This window comes from Glandiceps talaboti, chromosome 12, assembly GCF_964340395.1.
Source record: "Glandiceps talaboti chromosome 12, keGlaTala1.1, whole genome shotgun sequence".
NCBI lineage: Eukaryota > Metazoa > Hemichordata > Enteropneusta > Spengelidae > Glandiceps > Glandiceps talaboti.
Window position 1 is genome coordinate 23,843,394 of NC_135560.1, and position 13,281 is coordinate 23,856,674.

The following is a 13,281-nucleotide window of genomic DNA, read 5'->3' on the forward strand; positions in this document are numbered from 1 at the left end:
GACTTTGTGATTGTTTTCTAATTGTGCCGTAGAGGGTGTCATTTAAGAAAAAAATCACCGGATTGAAGAAATATAGAATATAGGGTTGGTCGGGTAATGAGGAACATATAATTGAATTAGGCCGAAACAAAGAAGTATTAGAATATTTATAAACACATTTCTATGCTACTATACTTTGCAATGGCCATGTAAGTAGAGCAATTTTATCTAAATAAAGCAATTTACATGTGATATGCTATGCCTAACGTTACATCAACTTCATCGCATTGAACTTTGTGAGATCTATATGAAATTTACGTATTGAAAACGTTGTCAACTTTAATTACTTTCCGGCACATGCAGGAATGGCACAGACAACTGTGTGTATGTGACAATTTGTGAAAACACATTTAACAGCCTAAGGCTCGATTCATAAATATGGTCGCCGTAAACAAATAATTTAATCGTATTTCCCGGATCACGTGTCCTGGTTGCTGACGTCCCTATATAATGCAATATCCCGTTTCGTTGATCAATGAGACAATTCATTCCGTCTGAAACAGCGAGATCACAGAAGACAATATTATCTTGAATTCCAGAAACGAACTTAAGCTTATCATCATCAGAACTTAGCTAAATGGCAAATTTAACAACAGCTAATTTCACGATAGATACAGGACCGAATAATTCTTCCGAGTTCTTAAACGGGTGGCGAGGACTACCCCCGTGGTTCCTTCATGTTTTCATACCGATCATCAACGGAGTCATCTGCTTTTCCGGACTAATCGGTAATGGAATCGTTATTTATCTGATCCTCAGACGTCCAAGTATGAAAACTGTACCCAACATGTACATCTTAAATCTTGCCTCTGCCGATTTCCTTTTCTTGCTAGATCTCATCTTTCTCACCATAGAATATGTTATTAAGGATTGGATTTTTGGAGCTGTAATGTGTAAAATTGTCATTGGTATCGACGGTATGAACATGTTCACTGGTATATTCACCCTGACAGCCATGACTGTTGATCGCTATTTAGCAATCGTTCACGCAATATGGTCAAAAAATCACCGCACTGTTCTCCAAGCAAGAGTTGTATGTATATTATTATGGTTGATATCTATTGCTGTGACTATACCTCTCTGGATGTATGCCACGTTAAGATCAAGAGAAGGAATAACCAGCTGTAACACCCGAGGTCCTCCATGGGTTGAGAAATTGTTCGCACTGTATTCTTTTGCTATCGGCTTCATGTTACCAATTATCGTTATATCTATCTGCTATACACGAATATTGGTGTATCTTGCCCGGAATTCTAAAATGAGTAAACCGCAGAGCTCTAAATCGAAGATCGGCAGAGTTAGTCTGATGATTCTGATGGCTGTTTTAGTATTTGTGATCTGTTGGTTACCATTTTGGACAATACGAGTATACCTCTTGACTGAAGAGCCCACTAGTTCCTCCATGGCATTGCAGATTGTTTACTATCTATCACAGTGTCTGACGTATGCTAATAGCTCGCTCAACCCACTCGTCTACGCTTATTTTAAACGAGACTTCCGACGAACCAAAACGGACGATGTATGCCGTCATTGACAATACATTCGCTCGAAATCATGGATAACGCTGTATGAGAACTTTATGCAAATGATGAAATGATGAAGGGGCAACATTCACCTGAACTAGTGTTCTCTCATTGCACCAAAGGGATTGGCATATTTGCATGAACAGTTCGGATTTATGTCAACTCGTGACGTTATCGAATCTTTTCTTTTCTAATGTCTGATCGTCTCTCCACAATATTCAAAATGTGAACAGTTGAAGACACTGAGTGAAGATTTTGCGACTTTTCGTAGTTTTTGGGTTGCTTTCTTTGATATTTTGATAAATCTGTGGTTGGAATAGTTAATATGTATGATATGTAAATGAGAGTTCATAATAATTCATCTATGTGTTATTTATCATCTCTTCCTGTCGTCTGCGTAAGATTGGGATATTCATTTTATGTGTTCCATACACAAACAAAATGTTTCAAAAATAGAATCACAGAATCATAACAACCCGTACCAAATGCTTACAGTCTTCACGTCTATAAATCGGTCATCTTCACTTCGTTATTAGGTCCTACATGCGTCATCTCAACGGCTGACATAATGTCCATCTCAAGTCCCGTGACAGGTTCGCAGAGTTTATCGATTTAAAATCTTGTGTATTCGATAATGTGGAAAGATAACATTTACTTTAGACCTTGTTATTGTTGTTTCCAAATTTTCTTTAAAAACGGGGTATATTATTATAAATTTGCTTCTATATGTTTTTGCTAGCTATGGAAATATAAGCTTACTGTACGCTCCGATAACTCCGACACATCTCGTTTACTCCACTGTGATTCCTCACTGTCAAAAAACCGAAACTGCGCATTAATTTACTGCTCACGGATTTTCAGCCAAAACCCCCACTCAAACATTTGAAGGCTTTGCTAAGGACTATGAAGAATAAAGAAATATACTTTAAATCACTAAATTTAATCTACGTTGTGTCTGTCCTGTCATTTCCTGTCTAAAGTTTGTCCAGTTGCAATAACTGACACATGGTCGCAGCGTAAATGGCAGTTGTGTACATGTGTAATATTGAGCTCAATAATTTATAGTCCGTTTTGCGGCTTGAGCGAATGTTAGATAAGAAATGACAGAATAGAGAAGACGTAGTTTAAATTTAGCGAAAAAGTACATTTGCATATTCATCAAGGACTTTATAGTCATGGAACTGTGGGTTCTAAAATATATTTTTTTCAAAATTCTTGGTGCTTTTGATAGTGAGTAACTATAGCAGAGTAATAGAAATGTGTGGAAGTAATCGAAGGGCATATTTCCATAGCTATGTTTTCGCCAGCCGATATGGGCGGTCATATACGTACTCGGTTTATGTATGTTTTAATAGTTCTAACCAGACAAGTTCTATGTATAGTCTCAACTGAAATGCGATCAATATAGTGTGACAGTGTGACAAAATTGTGTTTATACAGGAGTATATACATTGCGTGACATAGCCTGCAGAGTACCAGTTTTCGGCTACTGCACAAAATACACTAAGCTTATATATAAGAACATCTGACTCAACGTGATATGATACAGGTGGTTGGATATTATATACGCATAGAGGCTTGGTAACCGGGATAGCAGTGTCTTTTTCGACGGAATATATGGGCACTCCATTATGGCATTTTACAAATTTTTAAAAAATACATAAATTTCTAGTAAGGGGTCTACCAGCAGTTACTATTAATACGTATCAGTTGTCAGAAGATTGATACTTATTCAAGAATATTTAGATACGCAACTTACAAGAGTAACATATTACAAGAAACTTACAAGAGTAACATATTACAAGAAACTTACAAGATTAACATATTACAAGAAACTTACAAGAGTAACATATTACAAGAAACTTACAAGATTAACATATTACAAGAAACTTACAAGATTAACATATTACAAGAAACTTACAAGATTAACATATTACAAGAAACTTACAAGATTAACATATTACAAGAAACTTACAAGATTAACATATTACAAGAAACTTACAAGATTAACATATTACAAGAAACTTACAAGATTAACATATTACAAGAAACTTACAAGATTAACATATTACAAGAAACTGAGGTCAGCTCTTTTATTCTCTGATTGTGTTGTATGCTACTCCTATGTCAACATTTGTTCGCGGCTAAGAGTGTTTTCCAAGTAGTGTAGAATATGTAATGTTGATTGACCTGACCTCATCCATCACTCACCAGAGAACGTCATTATAACACATCGTATTAAGAGCATAGTGTGTAATATAACATTACAGTATACTTTGGTAAACAACTGACCATTTCTGTATCCCGCTTAGTTTAAGTTAGAATGTGCTATATGGACTCATTTCCCTAAACATCAAAGTTTTGGAAATCTTTAAAAGATGTTTGTCGAATGAAAAAATGTTCCTTTATTACCGATGTTTCAATCTAACACGGGAAGTCTTTTTCATCAGGGTCTAAAAATAATACTACATGAATGAACAGAATAAACGGTTCTAGACCGTGGAAGTAACTCGATAAATTGCAAAATACTTTTTTTAAATGTGTAAAATGTTTGAACTTGTATGTACCAGAAGTGATTTGTAAACAAACTGAGTAAAAGACAAGTAATCAACCACAAGTAATTATAAGTAATCAAAGTATTTATGCATGGTGGCGTTTCAATACATGGGGAAGCTAAACAGGTACATGCACAGACTAGAAATGATGTAATGATTTCTGTGTTTACAAATCACTTCAACTCTTTGCCTAAAATGACAAACTGTTTACAAATGTGTACATCTTCAAGATCTTGGTCTATGCTGTTTCACATCTTCTTTTTTTTTCAAGTAGAAAAAACATAATAAGATTCCTCTATTGATCCAAAATCCAAAATAAATATCTATTGCACCTCCCACAAGGCAACTTTAGAGGCTTAATATGTACTGAAAACCAATAGAATACTAAAATATTGATAACGACACTAGAAATAATGGAAACAGGGTTATGTCATTCACAATATGTAGAGTGTTAAATCTTATACCGTGTATGATTAATGTATAGGTTTATGACAAACTAATCCTGCCCAGTGGATTTTGTAAAGGTATGATTATTTCTTACATAACTCATTGAGGAATAATGATCCCTGATCGGGATGATTCAACTCATTGGGATGTGTATCCCGACTATAAGACGCAGGAGAATAGTTATATTCAATCGCACTACTAAGTAAAACTGAGTAATATCCATGGTAACTATTTCATTGATTTCTAACATTTTAGTGAGAGTAGTTACTGTTTGGCAAGACATTATGAATAATTCTCCTACAAGGTGTATGTATGTATTCTATTAGATATTTATGTATAATTCTATGACAACACCTGCCTTCGTGTTGCTTTGATTAATTCGTCACGGTAGATGCAATCTTGTCCGTAATTTGAACCGACACGAATCGTATACATTCACCGTATTCACTCCCACAAAGGATTTGATAAGAGTTTACGAGACTTTCTAATTTCTAGATAACTTGCAAGATATTTATCAACAGGAAATGAACTACTCAATATGTAAAAGTTTATTTTCCACAGCCGTGAAAGGTGGGTAATCCAGACATATAACACTTTAGTACTGTTTGTATTGTTCAAGTGTGTTCAGACGACACTTTATATCATCGTCTACGTTCATTGGTTAGAATTAGGTCATGTGATATCACGTTTATCCATTGTCGTTGCAATTCAGTGTTCTCATAATACACGTTTTTGAAGTGTTTTATGTTTGTAGAGAAACGCGACGCGTCGCTTCGCAATTCACAATAATGTGAACTCTTCATTGTACCCATCCAGAGTTGAAACCACCATATCGAATTCGACTTATCTGCACGACTCTAAAGTTAACTTGCATTCGGAAGAACGGCTTTCTTTAATCATGTAAATTTATGCCCAGAAACAAATAAAGTGTGTTTGCCTGTCTCTTGTTGCTGGCTATACTAGGTTTTCGTAGTGTCTGGACATACACTGTAGGACACATCCCTAATTAGGATGTCTCTAATACGTGAATACGTGAGGTGTTATCCGATAATGTGGAACCACACGATGTATCGTGTGCAAACTGAGTGGGACCTTAATGCACGTGTGCGTGCATTGAACGACTGATGCCCCATAAAAGACACTGTTGATAAAACAAGGACAAAATAATAAGTTGCGACATAACAACAACAACAACAACAACAACAACAACAACAACAGCCCAAAGCCCAGTGACATTGACGTGAGTTTATGCGTTTGTTTGTTTGTTTTGGGGTAATTTTTTGTTGTAGATTAAAAGATATATGTTGTACTCTACTTACAGTAACTGAAGACTAGTCAACCATCAGTAAGTCTTGTTATTGGCACCTGGTGCTCCCGAATAATGTATAAGCGATTCGAATACAAAATTTATTATACGTAATGTTAAAATACCAAGAAAAAGATTAGTATGTTATCAAGTGTGCTAACAACGCCATGATATGATTTCAGTGCCATGGAAGGCATGCACTAATACAAGTAAATTCTAATAGTCATGTGGTTTATGTAAGTATTTTTACTCGAATCAAATAGCCTATATAAATAATTTTTATATGGAAGTATTTTTACTCGAATCAAATAGCCTATATAAATAATCAAGTTTTTCGTAAAGTGTTCCGTCTGTATATTATCAAATCTCAATGCGCATGTGCCGAGAAAACAATTCATACTTTTAGGACTGCATTCATAAATTATCCAATGATAAAATATCTCTTTAAGATTTAATGTAACATATCATTTTAATTACCTTGTTTTATGCCACGAGATAAATACAAACTCAATGATGGCACCTGCCACTGTAAGCAGTTCCATAAAGTCCGTAACAATGTGATGAAGGTGTGCTGCAACTCAGTGTGCACACAATCTCAGATGAAAGTGAAGTACAATTATATAAAATACCGATTTCAATACATCCATACAGCGATACGTAGTAGTGATAAATCTATCAAAACGAGTTTCACACAATATTCTTGCTGCTAATCGATCTTAGAAAAACTGATTGAAAAAAGAATGATTTCCCTCAGCAACACGCCTTGTATCAAACGTGAGAAATTGGCCATTCCAAGAAATACGAGAAGTTTAACAGCTGCCAAGGAAGCCGTTTTGAATATATTCCAGAGAATATCAGATAGCAAAATATCTAAAGCCTTATCATGAACGACTCTATTGTACATAGTGTGTGTGTGTGTGTGTGTGAGTGAGTGAGAGAGTGAGAGAGAGCGTGTGTGTGTGTGTGTGTGTGTGTGCATATATGTGTGTGTGTGTTTTGTAATGAATACAAAACATCCCCCCAACATCAATGCAGAAATAGTGTATGTCTTCTTCATTTGTTTGTGACAGAAATATTGTACCGGAAACACAATTTCCGATCTTTACCAGACCGTGGAGTACAAATGAACTCCACTCACCTGGCATACACACTGAAGTCTTGTGGAATTGAAATATCTGATATATAGATCTAACCTAACGGTTTCATATAAAGTATTTTTCCCCAATGTTTTTTGTGTAGACTGTAGCCTGTCACGAACAGATATACAGGTAGCAGTCGAGGTCTTATATATCAAGGTATACAATGTATGTCAAAACCATAAAAATGCCTTTTCAAATCATATATTGCACTCATTACTATTCGTCACATATCAAAGAACAATGTTCGACCACCTGTATCTCTTAGTCTGTCTCAAGCTGTGCCAATACTACCTAGTAGCAGCAAGTTTCTCTATTCATCACAGTGTAATCTTCCCTGATGTTTAATTAGTGTACATTTCACCAGTGGAGTTTTAAGTAGACCCTTCAGGATAGCTGACACTGTTCTAGTTGCCAATTTAATATTAAATGTTGCAGTTGTTTGATCTAGTTGCCAATTTAATATTAAATGTTGCAGTTGTTTGATCTAGTTGCCAATTTAATATTAAATGTTGCAGTTGTTTGTTTACCGTCTGAGTGAAGTGAGTGAGTGTATGTGTGTCATATTATCTGTGTAGTGACTAGCCAGCCTTGGTCTTACCAACAATTTGTTTACAATTAAACATCAGGGAGTGAAAGATTACACTGTGATCAATAGAGAAACTTGCTGCTAGTGGGTAGTTTTAGCACAGCTTGGACAGGTTAAGAGGTACAGTAGGTTGAACTCTGCTGTAAGCACGAGAATCTAGTTGTTCGAATGAGAAGAAATGTATTATGTAATGGTTAATGAACGATAGACGGGATATACACTATAGTCCGAGTCGAGTTCATTAAGCAGCATAAACCACGTGCTCATAAATCACATATTTAAAATTTGTTATATATGTAAACTTTCTCAGCAAAATAAAGTTACATGTAAAAGCAGCTGATTATTAACCATGCAAGAGCTGAGTCATAACGCTACTGAAGAGTTGAAAAGTTATTATAATTTTAAATGGACATCAAATACACCTGTATATGGTCATTCATTGGCCAATCGGGTTTGAGGACGTGTTCACAAATTAGCAAGTCATTGTGAACAGCAGACAAGTGATTGGCCAATCCATTTTAACCACGTGGCACTTACGAAAGACGTATATTTACATAAATTTTGTCAGTTCCCTCTGAGAGCACGTTGGTAGCGTACCGTCACATGTTCACTTGTCCCTTACGGATTTTGTAAAGATGGTAATCTATGGCTTGTCCATGATTTCGGGGATAGACTGGTGAGTAACATTGAAAACTTGTGACCTCTAAAATGTTATACCTTGAACTTGTAAAATAATTACGTTCGTCCAGAAGGCCAGAAATCGACTCTGCATGCCTCTAAGGCCTACGCGATTTGACTGACCACTGAGTTGTCACTGTCGTTGTAATACATGTTTAGTCTGTATCGTACCCACATGTTTTCTGATAGACCGTTCTCTCAGTTTATTAACTTCTCCAATACGAACGAAAATTAACTGAAGTTGGGACAACATTTACGGCTAATTTAGAACCCCCAAATGCTCACAAATGGCAAGCTTAAAATGAAAAGAAACTAATGCTACAACTATTGCATCTAAGTTTAAGACATAATGCATAAACCAATATATATATATATATATATATATATATATATATATATATATATATATATATATATATATATATGTATGTATATATATATATATATATATATATATATATATGTATGTATGTATGTATATATATATGTATATATATATATATATATATATATATATATATATATATATATATATATATATATCTTAAGCCTATATATTGTGTGCTTTATACAATTGTGATTAGACTTTCAATATAAATGCATATCTTAGTGAACATGTGTTGCAGAACTTTGACTCAATATTGCATTCGAATAATGCAATCTCTGGATATTACACCGGGCAAGTGCACTATTTCAAAATTACATAGTTGTATATAATGGCTCGTAAAACAATGGGTTTCAACATGTTAAGTATTTGTCAGTGATGTTAATGTTATTAACAATGCCAATATCACAATGCTGTATCTATATCTTTCATTTTTTTCAAATGCAGTCCATACACTCTTCATAATGTACATTTCGCCTGTACTAGTAACAGACAGGTCACAGAATGACGTGTAAATGAAATGAGAAGTGTGAATGATCACTCCTCTAAATGTTAAGGCTTTAAGAAAATTCCAGGGGCTTTGAATGATCTGTAGATGTGTAAACTTTAACAACGCAGGTCCATATATTACAATCATATAGCCACATTATTAGTATGACTTGTGATAGCACTGCTGAACATGGTGTAGCTTACAATGACGTAACCTCACAATCCCAATGACGTCATCAAATTATTATTACTTCCTGTTCAGTTCTTTCTTCCTTGTCTGTGGTTCTTTACATGTCCTGTGATACGTTTGATCTTATCATGTGTTATCATGTTTGTCGTTTTTCAAATCGAATAATTTATATGGCCTGGTATGTCTGATATCATACGATACACATTTACTATACAGTCTTGCAGTGACTAAACTAGCTGGCCTTTTTTGGTCCTGTATCCTGTATATAATTAAAATATGACCAAGAAGAATAATGTAATTACCGTTATTAGCAGTTAACAGATTTTACATATGTTGGGTTTCCAAGACGACAAATAGGTATGACTGAATAACGAAACCAGTTGGGTTGTAATTCGTCTCAGAGGCCGCTGAGGTGAGATGTTGAATAGACTATCCCTTGATTGAAATATGAAAGCTTACATTTAACTAAAATGTTGTAATTGTCGGACCTCTTGAACCATTTAATAAATCAAAGCCGTTGTTAAAGCGCTGATGCTTAATACAATCAAGAACGTGACATAATTTTTAAATATTAATAATTAAATACTTACATATACGATTATTTGGAAAACTTGTTATTGGTTAATGTCTGGCGTAAGTATTAAAAGTTCAAAGGTGTCTCGAATTACAGGTTATGTTACTCATAAAATAGTTCAAGGTAGTCATGGCATATATCTACATTCAAGTCAATATCGGAACAATCAAATACACGCACATATACATACATACATACATACATACATACATACATACATACATACATACATACATACATACATACATACATACATACATACATACATACATACATACATACATACATACATAGACAGACAGACAGACACAAAGACAGACAGACAGGCAAACAAACAGACAGACAGACAGACAGACAGACAGACAGACAGACAGACAGGCAGTCAGACAGAAACAGACACTTTTACAAACTACACGCACATACACATTAAGAGATACATAGGCAGAGACAGATACAGTCACAGGCACATATGTAAACACATAGACAAACAGACACAAACGATGACACAGCACGAGCTAGACACATCCACACGCAGACACAGAAGACACAGACAGGCAGACCAGCATACGCATCCATACACCACCGTCGACACACACACACACACACACACACACGCACCCATACACACAGACACAGACGTGCATCACAGACACACAGACAGACAGACACAGACAGACAGACAGACAGACAGACAGACATACATACATACACACACAGATATATATATATATATATATATATATATATATATATATATATATATATATATATATATATATATATATATATATATATATATATTGTGTTACTATTGCTTCTGGAAATAATAATTAAATAATACTATATACTATTAATAATTTTAATCTTTATTCGGCCAAATAAATTTGGAAATTTGTTGAATTGTTGCCACAAGAGCAGCTCCCTAGTCATAGTGTTGAAGAAGCAGGGGGAGACCGGGGTTCCCCGGGAAAACCTGCGTTGTTCAGTAGGGTCAAACAAAGCACCATCCTTCTTACATACAGACCTAGTTAAATTTTAATCAAACGCAGCCTGTAAATGTTATCTCCATCGTCAGTTCAATCATCCTATTTCAATGTCTAACTAACATGGCAGACGGCTTGCACAGAACTTTATAATTATTTTACTATTCTTGCTCAAGGCAATTTAAATTGATGACGTGTTACATTTACAGGCACTTACAACGTCTGCCGTTATCAGTTCATGTTTACTTTAGATCTATGTACTGTCTGACATTTGTCATACAGGTGACATACTACTGTTGTAGAGTTCAGTATTTTAGATTGCATTCATTTTAATCGGTGTTTTAATTTGGCATGAAAGCTGTCGTACAGGTTTTTAGATAAAAATAGCCACGACATCGACATTTGAATTACACAGTCTGGCTTCAAGTCCACACGAGAGTAAATTTGAATTATAATTTTATTGCTTTTTAAAGACATCAAAGGATGGTCGACTGAATGAAGTAGTGAAATGTTTACACACTAAATTACGTTTTCAGCCTAGCCAGGAGTCTAGCGTAGCACGCTGTATTCTATTAAAGATATATGGAAATTGTTGCAATATGCTGAAATCTTGAAATCCTGTTTCTGAAAGCCAACCATTGCATTTTAGCGTGCTGATACCCCGGATGTAGCAGTCAGTTCTACAGCTTTCAACATAATATTTATAACATCACGAATATTTCAGACCGATATACGGAAAATGAACTCACACTAAAGTTTAAATATTACAGGTCGAACTAAATTTAGTATTACGTTGTGAATGCCCCGTGTCGTCGACTACAATTTAATGGATATTATGATATATACACTAACTGGTGCAGTTGATTTGATACAGCGAGGACTGTCAGGGACTCCCTGAACTCATCGCACAGAATTATGTATCTCTTTCAGTAGTGTTCACCTCATATGAACAATTTTATATGCTGTCTGGAAAATTAACGCCATCCGCTACACGTATATACCAAGCAGTAAATGACTGACTAATGTACCAAAGTTTCCATTGTCCTTGCCGTAATATTCGATTTAAACTTTTCTTTCAAATTTGAAAAGACGGGATCGAGAGAAACAATGATACCTAACATTACATAGTAGTACGATATTACAACACATAATAATATATAAGGTAATATGTATATGCAACGTTGTTTACACTATCAAACATCAGCAACTAGATTAAAATCAATTACAACCAAAACTTGTAACATTGATAATGGTACGGGCTTTATTTTGTACATGGCGATAATATCCCTTGCCACAGAAATAAGAGTTAGAGCTGTACTGTACTAGCTTCAACTTGAACGTTTTTCTAAAAATATTTTGTTATGTACAATAATTTACTCATAATATCGTACGCCGTGAAAAGTATTGCATCACCTGTGGGTAAACGTATTCTTTGTAGCTGTATACACGAAATCAAATTGATTTTTGGGACAGCACCAAAAATCAGCGCCCTCAACGGCGATCTCGATGTGAACCTGTTTTTGTTCTGCTTATGGATAATTTCGACCACTGATTGACTTGCATAATGTCTAATTACCTAACTCTCTCTCTCGTTGTTTGATAAACGTGTTCCAGTTGTAGCTAGTACAGATTTGAAAACGCCTTCATACATTATAATTAATGGTGGTAAAGTTTATTTTGCTACATGTATGACTTGTTAGTATTTATTTATAAAGTGCATGGCTCTAAAGAGTTAACAGCTAATCGTATCTTTAGATTAGTATCCATTTAGACGAATGAAATTGAAACCTTCTCCGTCAAGAACAATTGTTCAATGAAGTATGTATGATTGCTATTGACTTTTTATCTCACATCAATTATTTCGTCAGGTTGTCAGATCATAGTAGTTGGACAGATTTAATAATAAGTTGGTTGAAAGGTTAATTGATTGATTGCTTGATTTGATAAGTGATTAATTAAACCGTTCAAATCATTGACAGTGTAATTATCTGACCCGTTGGTTGTTTAATTTGCTAGTGGAATAGTAAGTTGGCTTGTCCTCTTCGATGACGTCATTTTCGTAGATTAATGATAGATAATTTATTAAATAGACGTCCGTCCGCCCGCCCGCCCGCCCATCTGTCTGTCTGTCTGTCTGTCTGTCTGTCTGTCTGTCTGTCTGTCCGCCATCCATCCATCCATCCATCCATCAATCCAATATCTGTCTCACCATTTCTAAGATAAACGCTTATATGTACAAATGTATATCTACAAACACAGTCTAAGTTCAGAAATTTGAAAGTTACGAGTAAGCTACTAGTATTTCTTGATGCAAAATGCGCTTTCTATCGTAGCTATTAAATGTACAGGGTTTTCTTGGTTACAAATGTACATACATTTACTCGTAT

General features: G+C 35.0%; 1 protein-coding gene and 1 pseudogene across 1 annotated transcript; both read left to right on the plus strand.

Annotated features, from left to right (window-relative positions):
- The first annotated feature begins 616 nt into the window (after nucleotides 1-616).
- On the plus strand, nucleotides 617-1,573 carry LOC144443148 (somatostatin receptor type 2-like). Its single transcript, XM_078132517.1, has one exon. It carries the CDS (start codon nucleotides 617-619, stop codon nucleotides 1,571-1,573), a length of 957 nt encoding a protein of 318 aa, XP_077988643.1.
- Nucleotides 1,574-2,819: 1,246 nt separating this feature from the next.
- Nucleotides 2,820-13,281, plus strand: part of LOC144443149 (somatostatin receptor type 2-like) — a 39,979-nt pseudogene continuing 29,517 nt past the window's right edge.

Coding starts and splice junctions, on each gene's coding strand:
- LOC144443148 (XM_078132517.1), top strand. CDS start 617: ATGGCAAATTTAACAACAGCTAATTTCACGATAGATACAGGACCGAAT.